The following is a 15,866-nucleotide window of genomic DNA, read 5'->3' on the forward strand; positions in this document are numbered from 1 at the left end:
GATTCAAGGTGCTCCTGAGCCACCTGAACACCACCATTCTCCTCAAGTTCCAGGAAGCGGGGAACCTACCACAGTCGCCTCTTAGCACTTTCCCCTGCCCCGAGAACCTCGTGTGGCCTCTCAGTATCTCTAATGAAAGTAAACGAAGTGGAATTCTTTTCTCGAGTTTAAAAGGCAAATCATGATGGCGTTTTTTCCAGACATACATGAACTCCACACTCCAGCCGGTTTACAATTCTTTAAGTACCTGATTTACAACCCAAGGAGAAAATGTTTTGAAAACCTTGCAATTCGCATGGAAAGCTTGCCTGCTCTGCAGAGCTGATCACCAGGGCTCCGTAGACAGGGGGCTGGAGTCTCTGGGGGAAGATGAAAAATATGGGAGCAACTCAAGGAGGCCATGAGTTGCAAAGAACTGGGGGAGCAGAGGCCAAGGCTGGGAAGCAGGCCCCTCTTCCTCTCCAGCCATGGCACACTTGAGAGGCACTTGCCAATGGTGTCCACATGGCGGGGAGGAGAGAGGTGACCCATGAAAGGAAGAGGATGGAGTTCCAAGGAGCCTCCTCCTGGGAGTCCTTGCTGCCTCCCAACTTCACAGAACTACCCTGCGCAGGATTGCTGGTGCATTCTTCATGCAGTTGTTCATTCATACATTCATTCATTCATTCATTCCTTCCTTCACACTTACTGAGCACCATATGCCTGGCCCCCAGCTACAGGCCAGGGTGCAGGGGTGAGTAAGATAGCGCCCCTGCTTCCCTTCTAATGGGGGAGAGAAGGGAGGGTGTAGACAGACAAATCATTAAATCCACATGGTTAACATGCTCCAAAGGAAACAGACACAGGGCTGAGACAGAGGAATAAGGGAGTGGGAGTTTGGACATCCAGGCAGGAGCCTTGAAGGACATGGCAAATCCAGAGTTTCGTTCCCACGCAACCCATGGGAGGGTTTTAAGCAGGGAAATCCACGATCTGAGATAAGAAGACCACCAAGGGCTCGATGCTAGTACCTCTCACTAAAATACTACTACTAGTCTAGCTTTCAAGAGCCTACTATACACCAGGCTCTGCGCTCGAAGCTTCCAAACCCTATTTCTCATGGCGACCCCACTTGGTAGGATACTGGCGGCCACATTTTCTAGATAAGGGAACAGACGCTCGGAGAACACAGGCAGCCTACAGATCCTCTCGGCTGCTGAGTGGCGGGGAGGAATCTAAACCCAAGCCTGTCTGACGGGACAGCCGTGGTTTCCCCCTCTACACCTCATCTATATACAACCACGTGTTGTCCTCAGATTATTCCAGATGCATAAATGACACGCCCAACTAAATTCTAGGTATCTCAATGGCAGGACTTATACCATCCTCTGACATCTCCCACAGTCCTGGGCACATAGGTAAGCACTCATTAAGTACAGCTGGTTTATTGCTAGACTGAAAGGAAAAGGAGTGCCTACCTCCAAATTATGTTGTGTCTTCATGATGGGGACAATTTAGCCACTTGGTGATGAGTGACAGCTAATACAAAGAAGGATGCAAGGCGCCACCAGGGCTCCAAACAGGACCCTACAGGTCATCCACACACAAGGTGCCGGGTTGAGGGGCAAGTGAAAGGCCTCCAGCCCACTCATTCCTCACGGAGCCACCAGTCTGGGGGCTGCTTCAGGCCAGGAGGGGAGCCTTCTCAAACTCATCCACCTAGAAGGAGGCCTTTTTCTAATTCAGACAGATGTGCCTTTTAGATTAGCAATGGGCCTGGCTACATTTATTATGCACCCACTATGTGCCAGGCACTGGGCTAAAGGCTCAGTCACATAGCGTCATCGTACTGAACCCTCTCAGCAACCCATAAAATGAGAACTATGATGAGCCCTAGATGAGAGACAGAAGTTTGACGGAGATAAGTGATCAGCTCGAGATCACACAGTCATCAGCGGCTGGAACAGAATGCAGACCCAGGTGGTCTGGATCCAGGGCTCCCTCTCGAACACGGCACACAGCATGCCACTTTCCATTTCTTTCACAAAATGAGCCTGAGAGTTATGTGGACCCACAGGTTGGAATCTCAGGGGCCTGATAGATATGGGCTTCCACCCCCATCCCCACTCCCCACCCACCACTCCAAGCCCCAGGGTTTTTTTTTTAATAACAGCTTTATGGAGATAGAATTCATCTATCACACAATTCACCCATTTAAAATGTACAGTTCAGGGGTTTTTAGTATGTTCACGGAGTTGTACTATCATCACCACAAACAGTTTTAGAACATTCTCGTCACCCCAAAAAGGAACCCCATACCCATTAGCAGCCACTCCCAATTTACTGCCAACCCACCCTAGTCCTAGGCAACCATTAATCTATTTTCTGTCTCTCTGGATTCACCTACATTTCATAGAAATGGAATCATACAATATACGATCTTTTCTTTCACTTAGCATAATGTTTTCAAGCTTCATCCATGTTGTAGCATGTGTCAGTATTTCATTTCGTTTTATTGCTGAATAATAATCTATAAATATTCCATAAATAAAATTATGGAATGGATCACAAACAATATTCCATAAATAAAATGAACGTTCCATATTTTATTTATCTATTCAGCCACTGATGGACATTTGGGTTGCTTCTACTTTGGGGCTCTCAGGAATCATGCTGCTGTGAACCTTGGTGAGCAAGTTTCTGTGTGGACATGTGTTTGCATTTCTCCCAGGCAGATCCAGGAGTGGAACTGCCCATCCCTGTTTTAACATGCAGTTAAAAGTGTACCGAAGAGCCTTGCCGCGAAGTCAACATCTGGCTGCTCCTGGGCCATTTCCAGAGAATTTTATCAATACAGCCAGACTCCACTCATGGGTGGGTCATCTGGCTCGGCCCCTCCTATTCCAGAGCCCGGGATCTCCTCATTCCTGCACTGTACAGTGTCGTCTGGGCCAGCGCGATGATAAATGCATTCTGCTTTAAAGCAGATACTTCACAAATCATAACTTACAGATGCTCCAGGACTTTCATGTGGGAAAGACAAATGAGACTTATGCTGTCTGACTCCAGAGCCACTGAGGACAGGAAGCCAGGGCCAGAAAGCCGACCAGCCCTGGATAGATGTCTCTCCCTCCCTAACGTATGCATGCAAATGTAACAGAAGGGGAATTCGTGCACGGAGGGGTCTGCCTGGCTTCGCGGACTTTGCTACGTAACCTGCCATTCATTTCCAGCCATGGTCTCTCCTTCCCGACAAATCGGAAAGTTCCTTGAGATCAGGGATGATGACCTACACCCTCTACATCTCCTAACAGAGTCCCCTGCTCAATGTATTCACTTCAGTTCCATCCTACAAGCCTTTGCTGAGGACCTACTACGTGCCTGGCACTATGCCAGGTGCTGAGAGTAGGCTCCAGATGGTTAGACAGGGCTTACCAACAGACAAGACACAGGGACCCACCCTTATCTCCTGCTGCCTCCCAGGAGGAAGAACCATGCAGAGGTCGTGGCGTGGTGTGCGTGCACTTCTGTCTGCAGATAGGGAAGGGAACAACTGACCTCTCCAGGCCCCCTACAGATTCTAGAATCTGAGGCTGCTTAAGGAGCAAAGAACTCAGTGCCTGTCCAGGTAGAGAGCTCCCTGATTCACTGAAACACAGTCAAGGCCCCACAAGGGGAGAGTTTGCCAGAAGCAGACATATTTCTCGTCCCTCATGTGGTTCCCATCCTTATCTTCTCACACCTCAGATCTTGGGAAAACCTCCAGGCTGGCCTCCTGCTCCAAGCCAGCACACCAGATAGAAGGGCTCAGAGCCCCGCTGAGAGCAGAACCCAGCTCGGCCCCCCAGAGGAAGGGAGACAGTCAAGGCCTCTGCCGTCACACTGCCGGGGTCCTAACCCTGACTCTGCTGCTGCATGTGACCTTGGGCAGGCTAGTAAACCTCTCTGTGGCTCAGTTTCCTCATCCAGAAAATGGGACCATAACAGGATTGTTACAAGGATTACATCAGTTAATATGTACCTGGCATGTTATAAGCACTCAAGAAGTATCAGCTAATAGTATCATCATTATTAACTATTATTATTACCCTCATCCCATCTTACCAATCTTGCCTCCTACTCTGTCACAGCACAAACTCTGCATTCCAAGCAATCTGGCCTGCCCACCTGGAAGCTTCTCTCTGCCTGAGACGCCCCATATTTCAGTCTTCTGAAACCCTAATCAAGGGCCATCTTCAACAGCGCTTGCCCCCTCAATCCTACAGTAAGTACTCCACGGCCCCTTCTCTTCATCCCCTTCCTGAGCAGCAACAAGAAACTCCCCAGAAAAAGAAGCATCCCTTAGCTGGTCTTCTTGTACCGAGAGTGAAGTACCACACCCAAGGGCAGAGGTCACCAGCTGTGTAACAGAAGGAATGTTCTCCATTTCTCTGCAGCAATGGGCTTCAAAATAGATAGACTTGTTTGACACCGTCTAGGTGTATGGCCCTGGGCAAATGACTTTATCTCCCTAAGCATCTTTTACCCCTTCTGTTAAATGGACCTAACTAGTGTGCACACCTCCTGGGGTTGTTGTGAGGATTAAGTGAGAGAAAATGTCTGTAGAGCACTTAGCAGGGTGCGACACACCCCAGGCTCTTAACAATATCAGCTGGTAGCAATAATAGCAGCAGTGGCAATACGGGGAGGGGTGTTCCTGTCCAGGATCGAACGCAATTTAATGGACCAAGCTTCAAGGACCTATGCTCCAACTTGAAAATCATCTGAAATAAGAGAGTCCTGCAGAGAAGAGGGACCCACGGCCTAGGCACTGCTCACACTGTCTCTTCCAGCAGACATAAGCTCCTCGGGTTTATTCACGTCTATGTCCCATGAATAACATAGTGAGAAGCACATGGCAGATGGCAATAAATCTTTGTTCAACTGAACAGAATTAGCTCAATATTTGTAAGTACATTTCATCTTTGCTACTAGATGAGAAGCTCTTTAAGAGTGAGGATCATGTCTTGCTCTTGTAAAGATTTATTAAATGAGTGATAGAAAAATACTAACTCTAGAATCAGGTTGCTTAGACCCCGCTCAGTCACCTACCAGCTGGGCAACCTCAGGAAAGTCACTTAACACTTCCATGCCTTACTTCCCCCACCTCCAGGATGAGACATTTGGACCAAACGTTTGCCAACGTCCCTTACTCCCTGAAACTGGGTTTGGGCCTCAGCCGCAACATGGCACCTCAGCCACCGTGTATACAGCAGCCACACACCCCCTGGCACGGCAGGCCAGCTTACTAAATTGGGCCCCTGATCTGTGGTTTTTCCAGCACCAGGCTGTGAATAACCTTGGGCCAGTGCTTAAAACACCCATTTCTGGTCAAATCACTTCCCTTGCTCAGTGAAGATGCCCCATTACCTAGTCTAGAGCTCTGGTACCTGGGGACATCATGGCAAACTGGGGGCACACTCTGCCCACCAGTCCTCTACTCCCATGCCGGACCCCTCCCTCCCAGAGACCTTGCCTCCCACTCATGCCCCACCATATCCTGCTCACAGGAGAAAACCTGGTGCAGAGGGAAAGTTGAACTTGGCCCTTGACGATGAGGTGATCACATGATACCTCTCGCCAAAATGTTGTTTTTGGTTTTGGGGTTTTGGCAATACTTTGTGCAGCCTGAAGGTCCAGGGAGCTTGGCTCAAAGAAAATGCACACCATGTTATGACAGAGGAGCTCCTCTCCACAGCCCTGCCCAATATTGTATCAAAACAGAAGTTGTGCAATAAACAAAGCCCAAATTCAAGGCTTTAGAGATGTGTTCAGATCTTATCAGAATCTGGCTGATTGTCTTGGCTTCCTCTGGGCCCATTTCCCTAATTAACCTCACATTCCCTAATTAACCTGAAAAGTCTATTATTTCCCCCTACCTCTCTCTCAGTGATACAAGGCTAATTGTCCAATGCATCATGTCTCTCTGATGGTCTTAAATCTAAATGAAAGTCCAAGGGAGATGAGAAAAACATTTGCTAAAAGAGGGAATGACATTGGCTAATTTCCCCTTTTGAGGCTTTCTATAGATTATTCTGCGCTTAGAACAAGTCCGTGAAGTTGGTACTATCAGCAGCCCATTTTACAGATGAGGAAGCTGAGGTTTTAAAAAGTGACATAGCCGGGGGCTGGCCCCGTGGCTGAGTGGTTAAGTCTGCGCGCTCCGCTGCAGGCGGCCCAGTGTTTCGTTGGTTCGAATCCTGGGCACGGACATGGCACTGCTCATCAAACCACGCTGAGGCAGCGTCCCACATGCTACAACTAGAAGGACCCACAACGAAGAATATACAACTATGTACTGGGGGGCTTTGGGGAGAAAAAGGAAAAAAAAATAAAATCTTTAAAAAAAAAAAAAGTGACATAGCCAATGCAAGGTCACAAAGCAGTAAAGGATCAGTTAGGATAGGAACCTAAGGCAGGGCTCTTAGCCCTTTTGCAAGAGAGCCTCATTGTTAGGCTTGCTAATCTCTGGAACAACCCACTTTGAGTCCTGGTCTCATGGACATGTCAGGCAGAGGCCACAAGACCACACTGGGGAATGAAGAGGGGAGGATGCCCGGACCACGCAGGGGGCAGACTCCAAGTTCCTGATACTGCAGCTCTCTCCGGAACTGCCTTTCACAGAACATAGAAGGTGAAGGCGTGTGGTGTTGTGTTTGACTCAGAAGGCCCTTCCAGACGTGCAATCAAAAGCCACAACATTCTCATTTTTAAACACTTCTCTGTCTGTGAGCTGCTTTCAACAGGCATGCTGATCCCACAGCATCTCACGCCCCGGACTTTGGCCACTCACACTGGCAAGGCGGCTTCAAGCCACTGCTCCTCTTGAGAGGTGCCATAAAAGGTATGGGGACAAACAGAAACAAAACACCACTTCGGAATTCTACCTGAAGATTGAAAAGGCAGAACAGAGACTTCACTCTCTCAAGTCTCCTTAATTGCCCCTCAAAAGCAAGCTGTAGATATTTCGTGCATCCTTAGAAACTGAGGAAAACTCCAAGTCCACACTTCAGATGAAAACGTCTTGCTGCTCTTGACGGATTCTGAGTCACCAGGCACTGTACAGGCAAGAACAACTTGCTGACCAATTTTTTACGTGTTTGTTTTATTTTCTGTCGAGCCAGGCACAGGGAATTTTCCACCTGACAATCCCTGTTTCTCACTTAAGTTCTCACACCATCTGCGAGCAGTGCGCTCAGCAAGGGGAGGACTCAAGGCCAAGGCGGCCTGCCCATCACCCGACCTCAGTTTTCCCATCTGTTTACTGCAAGGTTTTCACCAGCTGACTCTGCTAACGTTCAAAACTTATCTATCGAATAGAAAGCAGTTTGGGGATTGCCAGCTTCCGGGCCTGGATCTGCCACCGGATTCAAAATCTTTACATAATTTTTGAGTAAAACAAGAGATTTAGCTGAAATTAATAGCACAATGGGAAACCGCACTAGAGATGGACAATAACAGCAAGACTCAAGTCTGGCGGCAGAGAAATGAGCCTCTTCCGTTCTCAGGGCGCCCCCTAGTGGTCCTTCTGCTAAATCCCGACGGAATGTTCGGAGTTTCTGCAAATAAAAGAGACAGACACCCACCACAAGAGAAAGGCAGGCTCCGGTGTACTGATGCAATCCCTTTCGCTGTAACCTAGTCTGGGGATCAGGCAGCCAGAGGAATGCCTGACAGGAAGCCCCACTGAAGCTCAGAAAGGTGTCTGCCATGAGACAAGGTTTCACTCTTCCAGTTTGCAGCAGCTCCCCAACTTTCAGGCTTCTGTGTCCCCTCACAGAGCCCAGACACACCCTTACCACTCAACCCTTCACGAGCTCACATCCTCAACCTGCAGCTCGAAGCGCGTCTGTTTTTCATTATTCCGCTTTCCAACTTCCCAGTGCGATTCTTCAACAGCTATTAAGACAACATGAGCAAGGAGCTAAGCTTAGTTTTTGCTTATTCAACGTCCAGCCTGGGGAATATCACCTCAGAAGGAAAGCATGAATGAAGTGCACGTTTCTCAACCTCTTCCTCCACAAACCCGCACGGCTGTTCCTCGGAAGGTCATCTTTACAACTATCTCCTCCTTAAAATTTTCAACCTACAAAAATGGCACCTGCGCATAGTGAATTCTCAACGACTTGCTTGCTGTAGAATTTCTTTATGGGAGACAGCTTAAAAATACAACGTCTCAAATTTCCAATTAACCTATAACAAGACTTTTTTTTTTTTAAGCTAGGGGATAAAGTTGTATCAACCCAAACAGTGAAGCTTAGAATGAGGGAGTTCTCCAAGCATCCAAATATTTGAGAATTGGGGGGCTGAACCTTCCGATTGGTGCCCCATTTTTTCCAGAGAACTGATGCTGCACAGATGCAAAAGCAATAGATCAGCATCAACCTACAACTTCATTTGACAGTTCATTTTGCTTTTTCCCTGTGGTCATTTAAGTTTATAAGCAACCCTGGGCCCCGAAACACCCCCAAAAGTGTACACAAGGAGTCCTATAATTAGTTCCTGACTTTGGCTCTAAATCGACTAAAATACATCTAACATGCTTCAAATCAAAGAACCATGTTAATTTTTTGCCACACACCACACAAAATCTTTCTGGAACAGTCACTTTGAACCCAGCCCGCTAGCCACAAGCAGTGTGGATTTCAAGTGCCTGTTCTGCAGAAAGGAAAATGACAACAAACCAAGTCTGGGACAATGCAGAGACCCCAAGGCACTGAAAGCGCTCCCTGGGGATGTGCAAATGGTGCTGGGACTCTGGCAGGATTTCAGCTGTCACAAAGCGTGGGGCGGCTGGGCCAGACCCCTTAAGCAACTTAGTAGCCCTGCAGTCAGGACCTGAAATGCAATTGAGTCCCTGCAACTCAGCGTCTGTGCGGCTCCCTATGCCCTGGGCATTTCAGTCCTCCCAGAAGCCATACGCTAACTGTCACAACCCTCAGGCGTGCAGCAGCCTTCGCTTTTGCTCCCTAACCTTCACTCTTAAAAACAGGCAGAAGCCTGCCCTCCCTTGCAGCAGACGGCAGCACCGGGGTGATGAGGAGTAGAAGGGAGGATGCAGGGGGAGAGGGAGTCGCATTCATCCACAGGACATTGGACTTGGGGGACCAGCTCTGAGCTGAGGATGTGGGTCTGTTTGGAGTTAGAGCAATAAGGCATTCCAGGGCACGGTCTGAATGCGTGCCCGCGAGGGAGAATCCGCTGGTCCCAACGTTGCAAAGTGTTTGCAAATCATAAACACTACTTTGCTGCTGGGATAAAAACCCCCAAAATATGCGCAGACAGGATGTAACAAGTGTTTCGGGAGAGAGACACGCCTGAGTCGCGGGGAGCTGGGGGGAGAGCGAGGAGTCTGTCTGGGGGGTCCCGGGAAACCCCTTCCCGGACAAGAAAGCCTCCGTGCCCAAGACCCCCGCCCCGCGCGCCCTCGGTCCCCAGCCCTGTCCAGCCCGCGCCCCTCAGGGTTCTCCCCACTCACCACTCGGCCCGAAAACCTCTCGGTGGCCCTCTTGACTTTGCCATAGGTGCCTTTGCCCAGGGTCTCCTGCAGCTCGTAGCGGTGCTTCAAGTTGTGCTTGTGGTGATGCCGCTTCACCCCGTGCGGCTTCCTGGGCTCCGGGGCCGCCGCTGCTGCGGGGGCTGCAGTCGCCCCCGCCCCCGCCTCCGGGAGAGAGCCCGGCGCCCCCGGCCCCAAGTCGGGGCCGTCCCCAGCCGCGGGTGCAGCGGCCCCCTCCATGTCTAAACGCGGGGCGAGCCGGGCTGGAGAGGGCAGGACCGGGCGCAGCGCTCGGGGAGTCGGGGTCCCCGTGGAGGCAAGCCGGGGTGCGCTCAAGGTCGCCCCCGCAGCATCGGGGAGGCGGCCCGATCCCGCTCAGGCTGCGGCTCGGTCACTGGCGGCGGCGGGGACGGCACATCTGGCGCCGCCGGCGCGCACGGTCCGCGCACCGCCCACCGGCCGCGGCGAGCTGCGGATCGGCGGGCGAGGTGGCGGCGGTGGCAGGGGAGGCGGTGGTGTTCGCGGGAGGGAGGGAAGAGGGGTGGCTCCGCGCGCCGGAGGGGGAGTGTTATGTGGGGCGCCGCGCCCCCCGACCCCTCCCCCGGAGGACGGCAGACGGGCGGGGGCGGGGACGGCGCGCTCGCCGGGCCCCGGGGAGGGGCGCGAGGGGCGGCGTGCCCGGGGCTTCCCCACCTCACCGCCGCCCCTGGGGCCCGGGGCCACCCCGCGCTGGGAGGGGGATGGGCGCGTGTCGCGACGCGCCCTTTGTGCCGCGAGGTGTAGGCCGCAGCGGCGGCCAGGGGGCTTTGTCCTCGCTCGGCCGGGATGGGGACGGGGGGGTTCCAAGCCCGGGCGCCCCCTCCCCGGGCTCGCCCGCCGCAGCTACCGCGGGCCCGTCGCCGCCGCCGCCGCCTGCTCCGGCCGCTCGGCTTCCCTTCCTGCTCGCGCCCGGGCGGCGGCGGCTCGCTGAGCCCCGGGCCCGGGGAAGCGAGAGCGCGCCGAGCTGGGGGCCGCCGGGGCCCGCTCGCGATCCGGCCGGGGGGGCCCCGGGTCCGGGCGCCCCTTCATTTTCTTTCGGGTGTCGCGGCGGCCGCCAGGCCGGGGATGGGGGAAAGGCTGGGGGGGCAGGGCGGGTGTTGGGTTACAGGCGGTGAGTCACGGCCCCCTCCCGGCGCAGTGCGCGCCCTGCCCGCCTAGCCAGGGCTGGCACCCCCGCCGCGCGCGCCCCCGCCTCGGGCTGGGGAAGGGCCGCCCGCCCCGAGAACCCCGAGAGGGGCGCCGGGACCCCGGCCCCGCGGGCTCCCCGAAGCAAGGCGGAGTCAGGGAGGAAGGGAGGCTCCGAGGCCGACGCTGGGCCCGCCGCCGGCCCTGCAACACCAGCCCGGACTCCGGCCGGCGGGGCAGCCGCCTGGGAGGAGAGGAGAGTTGGGGGCGTGGGGGAGACGGGGCGCCCACCCTGACCGCCGAGGCTGCCTTCGGAGGTGGGCAAACCAGGGACCTCGGATGGAGCCGGGGCCGGGGCCTGCGACTTGCAGGCCTCTTGGCCCCTCGGGCCCTGGCAGTTTTCCTTTAAGTGAAAGGGCCGGATCCTGGAGATGGTAACAGCCAAGGTACCCCCGCAATCCGAGGGTCAGGCAGGGAGGGCCTCCACCGCGGCGAGGCTGCCTCCGTCCTCCTAAGAAGCGGCGAGTAAAAATAAGGGAAAAAGCAAGAGGAAAAGAGGCCTCAGGGAATTTTTTTATGAACGGTGCAGTAGACCAGACTGGGATAGGAAGAGAGGTATGAAGAATGTCTGGTGCGTTCTGCACATCCACTGGTGCTTCTTTACGTTTCCTCCCGTGAGCTGGCTCGACCTTCCTCCGCAGCTCTCGGGTTCATCCTTTGTGCATTCCTGCTGACTTCACTCCTGTCTACCCCTTATCACCTTACCCTGCACTCCTGCACAAGCCGGTCCTCCCCGGGAGCCCCCTCCTTGCTGCCAGAGTAAGGGCCTAAAACGCTGCCATCATCATATCCTCCATGGTGTGCCTCTGCCACACTCCAGTGCTTGGTATTCTTGTCTGTCCCAACTTTTCTGCTGATGCTTGACATAAACCCCTCTGCCCCTTCCTGCCTTCCCCAGAAGCACACTGGTTATTGCATAATACAAACGCAAAGGCCGTGTTTATTCAATTCCTATTCCATCCTCCACCCTTGCAGGGCCTCCCTGCCCACCCCCTGAAACTATAGTCTGCTTTTAGACGAAGTCTAGACATTGTGCGTGCAGATTAAAGAGTCAGAGCGAATATTATGCACATTGAGCCGGGCTCCCCAGTGGATGGGCTGTGTGACCTTGGTCATATGACTTAACCTCTCAGAGCTTCAGTTTCTCCTTCTTAGAATATGGGTTAGCAGATCTGTTTGCAGATAAACAGATTGTGTCCTAGTGGTAATTAAAACTGTTCACCAAATATTTTCTGGTTCTTCCCCTCCCCAGGGATGTGGTGGGAATCCACTACCCCATCCTCTTGAAATTAGGTGAGGCCGTATGACTTGCTTAGGCCAATGGAATGAGCAAAAGTGATAGGCATTGTTTTCAGGTGGCAACTTTTAAGAGCCAATGGACAAATCCCCGTGTCTTGACAATTCAGAGAGGACAGTCTTAGCAATCCTATCTTGACACCCATGGAAGTACAGAGATAAAGCCTCCCCCAGCCAGCCTGGGTCTCTAAAGATGGCTGAGCAGTCCCACCTAACCTGCATTAGAAAAGTAGTGTGAGCAATATTAAATGTGTTTGTGTTAAACCAGTGAGATTTGGTGGATTGTTTGTTATGGCAGCATAACCTAGCTTATTCTGGCTGATAGTGTTGCTTCCATGGGCCTGGGACTTAATCAGTGTTTGTTGAATGAATAACACCCACCATATGCTGGTACCACCATGACAGTAAACCCTCCTCTGTAAGGTGGCTGTTAGAATCCCTATTTTCAATTGAGGAAACCATTTCAGAAAGGTTGAGTGATTTGCCTGAGATTACACAGCTTGTAAATAGCAGCACCAGGATTTAAACCCTACCTGTGCGGTGCCAAAGCTGGTGCTCTTCCTCCTCCACGTGGGCTGTGCTGCCTCTCCTTAAAAGGGAAGGATGGAAACACCCAATACATGCCTGGCACGCAGTCATGCCCAAGCGCTGGGAGTTCCTCTCCAGACTGAATTCCTATAGCATTTATAACTCAAACCACACTTTAGCACAATGTTATCATGCATTGTGTTCGAGTGTTTTCACGTAGACAAAGCATTTCCTCCAACAAGATCCCACGCTCCTTGATTTAGAGCTTGAGTTCTGGAGTCACACTGCCTGGGTTCAAATCCCTGTTCCACCACCAGGAATTGACCATCTTGGACAATTCTTTTCCCTCTCTGTGCCCCGGTTCTCTCATCTACAAAATGGTGATGGGCATAACATAGGTGGTATTGACGGTGGTAACAATAATAAGTTGCACGGGGTTGGTATGAGGATTAAGGGATAGAATATATACACTCAATAAATCATGGCTATTAATATTATATTTATTTGTCGTCTTCCACGGCTCCTGCTAGAATTCAGGCAATTATAAGCAGTTTAATCACACTACTTGATTAGACTGGTTTCTGGCTTCATTCTGGATATGGGACAGATGTTGTAACATCTGCAATTGGAAGCATGACATCCACACTGTCCTACAACTTACATTTAAATAAGGCTCATTACTTGTTCTTTATTACACTTTCTATTTCCAAAGCAATTTAAAAGAAAGGAGGTATGTTGCTTTCTTGAGAAATCTTTGTTCATAAAACACAGTAATACCAGTTATCATTGATCTACTATCTACTGTCTGCCAGGACCTTTATATGTATTGTCTCTAATCATCACAAAACTGCAAGGTGGGCGTGGTGATCCCCATTTGGCTGTTAAGAGCACTGAGTCTCAAAGAAGTTAAGTTGCTTGTGATGAGGAAGGCACTGCCTGAATCAAGATTTGGAGCCAGGTTTCTGACTCTAAGGCTTTGCTCTGACCCCTATTCCAAGCTGCCTGACATCCCAGCTCCCATCCCGTGCTTTGAGTGACACCACACCAGTCTTCCATTTGTCTAGAAGAGCGTTTGGAAAGTCACCTAAGCTTGTGACTTCTAACCTGAGTATGTTATCTGGTACACGTCTTACATTAAAGAGCAACCTAAGAAGTTACTTATTCTTCACCCTGGCGGAAGATTGCTAGCTGCGCACCACATATTCATGCTTCTCCTTCCATAGGGAGCAGACTGACAGCTCGCAGCTGGAGATCTATTTCCCAGCCTCCCTTGCATCCAAGCGTGGCCATGTGACTAGTTCTCTCTAATGGCATACGAGCAAAAGTAATGTTCATTACTTCTAGGCCAGTAAGTAAAAAATGGGTATGCCTTCCGCAATTTGCCTAGCTGGAGGCAGAGGACTCCCAAGCCCCAGAGTACGGTGGAGTCACTAGATAAAAGACACCTGTGTCTCTGCATCACCCGGAGGAATAAAGCCACTTCCTGACCTGACGTTGGACTGGTACTTGAGTGAGAAATAAACTTCTATTGTGTTAAGCTCCTGGAATTAGGGAGTTGTTACAGCAGCTAAAAGTGCCCTAATACATACAGCTCACAGTAAGTTTGAATTTACATATAAAAAGCAAAAGGGCAGATTATAACAACCATCTGAATAGTTGGAACCAAAAATGCCACTTTTATATTCTCTGTCTACTTACTTAAGGAGAAAGTAGATTATTTGGAACCAGAGTGTTTCCTTTCATTTTTTCTGGATTACGTGTATCAGAGATCAAATAAGAGGAGTATTCAAGGTCATAAAACAGTGAGGAACAAACTTATTCATTCAACAATATTTCTTATTTCCCACTACATATCAGGCACCCAGGGCTCGGGGTGCGCTGGGACAAGACAGGCGTGGTCTCACCTTTATAAAGCTTCCAGTCTGTGGATACTAAACACAATTTATAGCATTCAACTGACCTCTGGCCACCCCACTTCTTGGGAGAACGCAGGCTATTTGAATGTGGAATAGATAACTAAAATAAAAACCAAAATTTACTCACAAATCAAAACAGAAAGCTATGTTTCTCCCCCTGCTAAGTGGCTAGAGAAAGAGTCAAGAGGGTGGTTAAGAGCATAGACCAGAATCAAAACCAGCTGAGTTCAAATCCTGCCTCCACCACTGTCAAGTTGTGTGATCCTGGGCAGCTTCCTCTGTGTTTCTCAGTTTCTCCATCTTTAAAGTGGGCACATTAGTCATACCTAGCTCAAAAGGTTTTTGTGGCGGATTGGTTGAGTTAATGCAAAAAAAAGGAAAACCCCTAAAAACAGCACAAGATGCATTATAGCACCCAATAAAAGTCAGCTGCTAATGTTATTTGCTGCGTTTCCAGTGGTGGTATATTTTGTGTAGAAAAGCGTACAAGGGAAGACCTTTTTATGGGGGTTGATAGATGGTGACACCAGGAAACAGAATTATGAGTAGAATCTGTCCAAATTACAAGGATTCAACTGAAATAATCCGATTGAGATCCCACTTTCCATTTTTCTCATCTATTTGGTGACTGAGAGGGCAGAATGATCATGTTTGGGAAGAGCATCAGTTTGAGTACCCACCGTAGCATGGGGACAATCACAGGACAAGAGGCAGGGCTTCCAGGCCCTGCTGGACTGCTGATGCTGCCTCGGGCAGGTGCCCTCACCTCTCTGTGGGATGCTGTCATCAGATGAGACGACCTATGATGAGCCTCTGGCACTGACAGTTCTTGATTCCTTCCAGAGATTCAGTCTTACGTTCCTTGCACGCTCCTTCTCTTCCTCCCTTCTCTGGGCATGTGTGAAGAGGATGGGGCAAGCAGATGATTGACAGCAGCTTGGTTTACTTTGTTTTCTCTGTCCTAAACTTTAGCCTGAAGAATAAGATAGTGTCTTCCTGAGAGAATAAAGCAGCCAAGATCCATTGGAAGGTTCTATCATCAAGAAAGGAAACTGAAATGTGATGAATTCCCCATCAACAGGGAAAGCACTGGCAGGACTCCAGAAACAGAAAGCAACACCGCGTCACCCTGGAAAGAGTGGCCGCCAGAAAGTCAAGAGAGTAGATCCATCACATGCAGGGATGCGCTGGGGTCAGGTGGGAGAACTCTCACTGGCCACAACGGAAGAGCCTTTCTGTCCCATACAGAAGTGAACCAGAACAAGGTCCCTGCCTTCATCAGGTTTGCAGATAGACAGTGAGCCCTGAACAAATACGTGTATTGCCTGTCAGGTACTAGGAAGGGCTGGCAGGAAGAATAAAGCAGGTTAAGGCGGTAGAGAATGATG

At 50.8% G+C, this 15,866-nt stretch overlaps 1 protein-coding gene across 3 annotated transcripts in view; it reads right to left on the reverse strand.

Annotated features, from left to right (window-relative positions):
• The window catches only part of NUAK1 (NUAK family kinase 1), a 73,260-nt gene extending 63,075 nt beyond the window's left edge, over positions 1-10,185 (reverse strand). Inside the window, exons 1-2 of one of the 3 annotated variants that reach the window (XM_070600555.1) lie at positions 9,497-9,624; positions 7,818-7,917 (exon numbers count right to left, since the gene is read on the reverse strand). Coding sequence is in view for 1 of the 3 variants with exons in the window: in XM_070600553.1 (XP_070456654.1) it covers positions 9,497-9,754 (258 nt within the window). In the remaining 2 variants the exon portion in view is untranslated. Of the gene's footprint in view, positions 1-7,817; positions 7,918-9,496 lie in introns of all 3 variants that reach the window. The other 2 variants (XM_070600553.1, XM_070600554.1) reach the window with 2 other exon arrangements.
• Positions 10,186-15,866: the final 5,681 nt, after the last annotated feature.

Source organism: Equus przewalskii, chromosome 29, assembly GCF_037783145.1.
Source record: "Equus przewalskii isolate Varuska chromosome 29, EquPr2, whole genome shotgun sequence".
In the NCBI taxonomy this organism is placed as follows: Eukaryota; Metazoa; Chordata; class Mammalia; order Perissodactyla; family Equidae; genus Equus; species Equus przewalskii.